We start from the raw sequence: 6,047 nt of genomic DNA on the forward strand, positions 1-6,047 counted from the left end.
TCAGAACCTCAAAACATTAAATCTCAAATAAATATTCATCAAGAATCATTAAATTCCCAAAACCTCTCCAGATTGCCGTGGAAGTAATTTTTGAAAGGAGAAATGTTGAATCAAGCTTAAAACATTTGACTAAATGAAAGAAATTATCAAAATATTGCTTACCTTGTTGCAATTGAAAGACTGAAATCAAGAATTGAAGTTGAAATTGAGAGAAATTTTGAGTAGAAAATTTTAAGTATCGTGAAAATGATTTTGGAGTAATTGTTCCCTCCTCAATTTTTAAACCTATGGTCTAATTGCTAAGATACCTTTGGCTAAATAACCTTTTAAACCCCTCATATGAACTAAATCTAATTTCTCACTATTTAGATATTGACCCTACTAATTTTACCACTTTTACAAATTAGCCTATATCTCAAATATCTAATTATTCTATACTAACTAATTAATGCAATTCAATAATACAAACACTCTATCTAATAGTTATATGGGAAGCAGAACTTGATAGTAGCTTTTCTTTTCTTTTTCTGATCCATTCAACTGATGAGAAAGAGAAACTGATGTAAAAAAAATTTGAAAAACTTTCATCCAAATAATGTATTTTAAAATATACATTTCAAAATATAAATAATTTATGTGTGTGTGTGTGTTTTTTTTTAATTTAATTCATGCAATTAAAAAGTTTCAAACAACCAAAGAAAATAATATAAATAAATATACCTGGATTAAGAATAGTAGCCTTATTAGAGTAGATGGATAAAAGAAGGTAGCACCAATAGATTGAATGCATTCCCATTAGCACTTGACTTTACTCCAAATTCCCGAATCACGAGACTTGGTGTAATCTCTCATACAATCCAATGGTGCACCCATTACCCCTTGGCTCATGCAGCTCATCACCATTACTGCACAACTCTATCATCATCTTCATCCCTTCGCTTGCCATATCTTCATTTATTAGTCTTTTTTGTATTCATCTTCAAGCCATTACCTCTGTTGTTCCAACTAAAAATTTTCAAGCTTATTTTAAAGGAAAATTTAAAAGCATGATATTGTTATCAATATTTTTTTTGCTTGTCTTTAAAATTAGTGAATTTGTCTAAATTTAATATGGTGGTTTTTATTTTGCGACCATATTTGACCATTTTGAAGATTAATAAAATAATTTTTGTTAACAAAAAATGAGTAAATTTGCCACTAAATATTAGATCAGTGGGCATTAATATTGTTACCTATATAGAAGGATATGAGTTCGAACAGTTAGGTAATTTTAAACATTTATATCAAACTGTAGTAAACATGGTTTTAATGTTGCTCTCTAAGCCTCCAGTCACATATGAATATGATTTGCCATAAAAAAACTATTCTAAATATTATCATTAGTTACAACCCAAAAGCTATATTACTCGGACATAAACGTGAATGTCAAAAGACGACTGCGTCTAACATTGATATTTTCACTTTCTAAGCTTTTCCATGTACAGGTACACGTTGAACACAAGTTTAGTATGCAAACATTTCGAGAAAAAATTTTAAGAAAAAAAAATCCAAGCAACATAGTTGAGACCAGCTTTTGCTTCATATTAACAATCCCATGTCCCTTCATTCCAACCTGAACCTTCTACTTCGTTACTTAATCCAGTCTCAGAACATGATTCTTCAAACTCATGGTTCACCCTTTCTGGTGGGGGGCAGCCCTGATATGAGTTATTTTCATGACAATGCCAAAACAGTTTTTCCCAGTAAGGATCCTGCAAATTTCAATATTAACATATCAATTTCTGAAATGTTTAACTGCTCAATGATGATCTCCGTAAAAACCTGAACTCGAATTAGGGCATATATGCATTTATACCTTACAAACGATGTGTGGATTTCCGACAATGATGAGCAATGATTTGGCCCGGGTAATCACAACATTAAACCTTTTTGGATTGCTCAGAAATCCCAGACAGTAAGTTCTGTCGAACTCATTGTGTTTGACTGTTGATCTTACCGTAGACACAATAATGACTTCCCTTTCTTGGCCCTGAAATTGTTCAACACTGCCAACTTTTACATCTAGCAAGTCCCAGGTTTCGAGCACTTTCTTGATCTTGAGAACCTGCTGGCGATATGGTGTTATTATTCCAATATCTGACTCATTTAGATCGGAGCTTCCTCTTAACTTATTGATGATGTCAACAACTTTGCTTACTTCAATTCTGTTAAACCATGACGGATTATTGCCTTCTCTCTCGTCACATCCCTGGATACCGAAGAATAGGACCGGAAATTCTTTATTTGGAAAGAAATCCAAATTTGAAATTATTGAGAAAGAATTATCATCTTTACATGCAATCAGCTGGCCTTTGTAGAAAAGCCTTGAAGGGAGATCGAGAATTGCCGGATGACAACGGTAATTCCTAACCAACTTTGTTACAAAATTAGCATCTTCGTTGCAGTATGATTCACACTCGAAAAGCCTTTCAAGATAAGATTTTCCCAATCCAAGAGACTCCGCATCTTTTGAAAATACAACTGGACCAAGCTGCTTTGGATCTCCAGCAAGGACCACAACCGTTTCCTTTCGGCAAAAGTTAGCTATAGGAACCATGCTTTCTGGTTCCGAGGCTTGGCCAGCCTCGTCAAGGAAAATGTGGGAGAAATGGCCACGATTCACACCTTCTCCATAAAGTAGAGTTGAACTCATATAAGTTGATATGATAATTCTATAGCGGTTGAGAGCTTCCAAAGGAGGACATTTGAAAACAGACAGCTCGAAGTAGGAAAAGCGAATATGATCAAGTGGAACATCCTCATAGGGACGACTAGTAGCGTTTAGCCTGAATATTTCGCTCTCTTTAACTTTCACATTCTCATTACCGATAAGTCTCTCTAATATATGATCCGCAGCACTATTTGAAGCCGCACATACTAGAATCCGACCATTTTTTCTTGTCATATATATCTGTAGAATTGATTCCACCAAAGTCATGGTTTTACCAGTGCCAGGAGGGCCATAAATCACATAGGGAGGAGCTCCCTTGCAAGCAAGTATCATCTCGACCGAATGCATCTGTTCCACATTCAGTGTGCCGGTACAAGGCACAATCGGAGCATTTTTAACCGATGTCCGTTTGGTTGATTCTGACGGAAATAGAAGATTGTCTTGTAAAGTCTGTGCAGCTTCAATAGCTTGATACAACCTCCTCATATTCAGCCGATTATATGTGAAGTGAACATTGTATAAGTTTCCGTCCCGGTGAAGGGTGTGAAATTGGCTTGCAAATTTCAAGAGTACTTCATCAGCCTCAACACGATAGATGTAGCCCTGAAACATCCCAAAAAGCAATCCACAAAAGTTCAGATCAAAGAAAGCAATAACGACAATAGTGAATTCCCCCAGAACTTATCTGGTTGACTTGGCTATAACAGCTCCCAAAGAAAACATCCAGGACAATCAATTATAATCTCAAATATGGCTATTTGTTTAGCATCCCAAACAGGTTTCAGCACACATCACCAATCAAAGTTCTCTCGAAAGAAAGAGCATACCTGATATACTAGAGAATCTGAACCATTGGAGGCAATCTTCGCAAAAATATGATCACCATGTACAAGTGACGGCCTCCTCTCAGCTAATCCGGGGACCTCAAGAGCTACGAATTGCGGTCCTTTCCTCCTCATCATGACACATTCCATGTTATGAGACCTCATTTCTTCCTGAAATGAAACGAATGGAGTTATAAACAAACATAACAAGAACCATATAAATATTAACATCTTCACACATCAATCATTAATAGCTACCTCTAAATGCAGCTCTTCCATTACAAGCAATGTACTGAAGAAACCAGCATAGTTCTCCTTCGTCAAACCTTCTGCTAGAATATCAGGCACATGCTTATTCTCTAATGACTCTCTGATATTTTTCGGGATTGGATATTCATCAAGCTTAGATTTGCATCCACGGGTTTTTGGCTTAGCTGGGCGAGAGGAAACAACATACTCGTCAACAGCAAAGTGATTTCTTCTTCTTGGAGCTCTCCTGTAAGGCTTAGTAGAAGCGAGAGATTGGGAGACATTATCTTCAGCCAATAGAAACACTACTCGTTCAATCCTATTATCATCTACATCAAAGTGTACTACAGTTGTGTGCAAACCCATGTCTTTCGGTTTGCAAGACAGCCAAATGGTAAGAGTTTCCCGGGATTGAAGTACTCGATCCTCAAGAGAGAATCCTTCTAAGAATCCTTGGCTTTGTTCTGACTTTGAATCAGCTGAAGGTGGCTCCATGAGAGACAAAGTAAACGAATCTGCCGGATTTGAGCAGAAAATTCTCACTCCCCAAAGTTCTACAGGCTCGTCAATAGTGTTCTCTAACATAATCGGCCACTTTGAAGTTTGGCCAACAAGAATGGATTGAGGCTTCCCTTGAGAGAAAGGAAATGGAACTGAGATAATAACCGGTCCCTCTTCATTTATGTCATAACTTTGCACGGACTTATCATCAGCAAAGTCAATAAACCCGATCTCACCTTTATCACTTATGACCGAGCATTCATCACCCCAACCATCGTTCCAACCCGAACTCATTGTTAATGGATATTGATGCTATCAAAGATCCAGAGAAATATCAAACCTTAAAGAATTGTAAACCCCCTCAACAATCAAAATATCCAAGACTACAACGTACATTTTCCACTTAATCATAGCCTGGTCCAAGTACCCTAGACAACAAAGATCATTGTCTATTGCGATGCAAGACTACCAACATTACTTTCTATTACAAACATTAACCTGCAATCGCTTTTAAAGTTTACAAAATTCGGCCAATGAAACATGATATACTGTGAGCAATTGAAAAGATTTATACTTCCAAGAATATATATACATATATATAATCCGATATCTAAACTTGATTTAACCAGCATTTGTAGTAATTTCTAATGGGTTGACATAGTATTGTAGATTGTTAATCTAATTCAAGTAGGGTGTTTAGCATTTACACAGCTTTCATGCATCAAAACCAATGATCAAACAAGTTCAATGGTATACATATTATTCCAAGTTTCAACACGGTATGGTTCATCAGTGATAAACGAGATTCTAAGATGAGAAAATAGAGACAGTCATCCCAAGCAGGAAAAAAATGTTTTAAACAAAATAAAAAAAAGGATAAATTCTATTTCTTTTTTTTTTAAAGACAAAAGATCTATTTTTGACGAAAACAAAATGGATTAAAGTATAAGAAGAAGAGAATTAAACATGAAGTAATTCATATATAAAATAAAACGAAACGAAATGACAATTAAACATGAAAGAATTCATATAAAAAATAAGACAAAACGAATTGACAAGTAGTAGAGTACCCACCTTTGATTAAAAACACAGCAAAGTTGGAATAAGAAGTGAAGAAATTCGGGGACTTTATTTGATAAAACAAAGAAAGAAAGAAAACCCACTTTACTGAGGAACACTTAAAACTAAGAGTTAGAGTGAGAAATTTGCTGTTATGAAAATATCGAGTAGGGAAGTGAAATTTGATGAGAAAATCTGGAAAAGGGTTAGCCTTGCGGAGTTGAAGATCACTAAATTGATTATTTAAAGAAAAAGAAAACTGTTGCCTTCCCAGTTGCTACTTAGAAATGAAGTTATTCTAAAAATAAAAGGAAAAGAAATCAGTTGTTATTGTTATTAATTATTTTTTTTATTCACCTTAAAATTATACTATAGAGGTGTTAACGAATCAGGTCAAATCGGGTCCAGATTAGGTCCATGTAAGGTATTTAAGTCAATTTTTTAAGTTTAAATCTAACTTGACTCAGAAAATAAGTTTATTTTTTATTTAAGTCTAACTCAATAAAAATAAAAATAAAAAAGTAAATTCAGCCCAACTCATTTTACCCATATTTGATTTTTTAATATTATTTTTATTTAAAAATATTTTTAAAAAAATATAATACACTAATAAAAGTTTTTTAACACATTAAAATACATTAAAAAGTTTTATATAAAAAACACTATCATAAATATAATAAATATTTTATTGTATTAAATATATT

At 34.3% G+C, this 6,047-nt stretch overlaps 1 protein-coding gene across 2 annotated transcripts; it reads right to left on the reverse strand.

Annotated features, from left to right (window-relative positions):
- Nucleotides 1-1,330: 1,330 nt before the first annotated feature.
- Nucleotides 1,331-5,665, reverse strand: LOC107888690 (probable RNA helicase SDE3). 2 transcript variants are annotated; one of them, XM_016812866.2, is made up of 5 exons: nucleotides 5,359-5,665; nucleotides 3,793-4,596; nucleotides 3,538-3,705; nucleotides 1,856-3,313; nucleotides 1,331-1,751 (listed from the first exon to the last, which is right to left on the reverse strand). In XM_016812866.2, exons 2-5 carry the CDS (start codon nucleotides 4,576-4,578, stop codon nucleotides 1,584-1,586), a joined length of 2,580 nt encoding a protein of 859 aa, XP_016668355.2. In that variant the 5' UTR covers nucleotides 4,579-4,596; nucleotides 5,359-5,665; the 3' UTR covers nucleotides 1,331-1,583. The 2 variants fall into 2 exon arrangements, with proteins under 2 accessions (XP_016668355.2, XP_016668362.2); XM_016812873.2 differs by having other exon boundaries at nucleotides 3,793-4,782; nucleotides 5,359-5,631.
- Between the last annotated feature and the right edge of the window lie 382 nt (nucleotides 5,666-6,047).

This window comes from Gossypium hirsutum, chromosome A11 (assembly GCF_007990345.1).
Source record: "Gossypium hirsutum isolate 1008001.06 chromosome A11, Gossypium_hirsutum_v2.1, whole genome shotgun sequence".
NCBI classification, from domain to species: Eukaryota; Viridiplantae; Streptophyta; class Magnoliopsida; order Malvales; family Malvaceae; genus Gossypium; species Gossypium hirsutum.

What these genes read in the sequence shown, in the direction of transcription:
- LOC107888690 (XM_016812866.2), bottom strand. Translation starts at nt 4,578, where the DNA reads ATGAGTTCGGGTTGGAACGATGGTTGGGGTGATGAATGCTCGGTCATA. An exon ending in TGGAAGAGCTGCATTTAGAG is followed by an intron (nt 3,706 to 3,792) that starts GTAGCTATTAAT and finishes GTTTCATTTCAG; the next exon opens with GAAGAAATGAGGTCTCATAA. An exon ending in CAGATTCTCTAGTATATCAG is followed by an intron (nt 3,314 to 3,537) that starts GTATGCTCTTTC and finishes GGGATGTTTCAG; the next exon opens with GGCTACATCTATCGTGTTGA.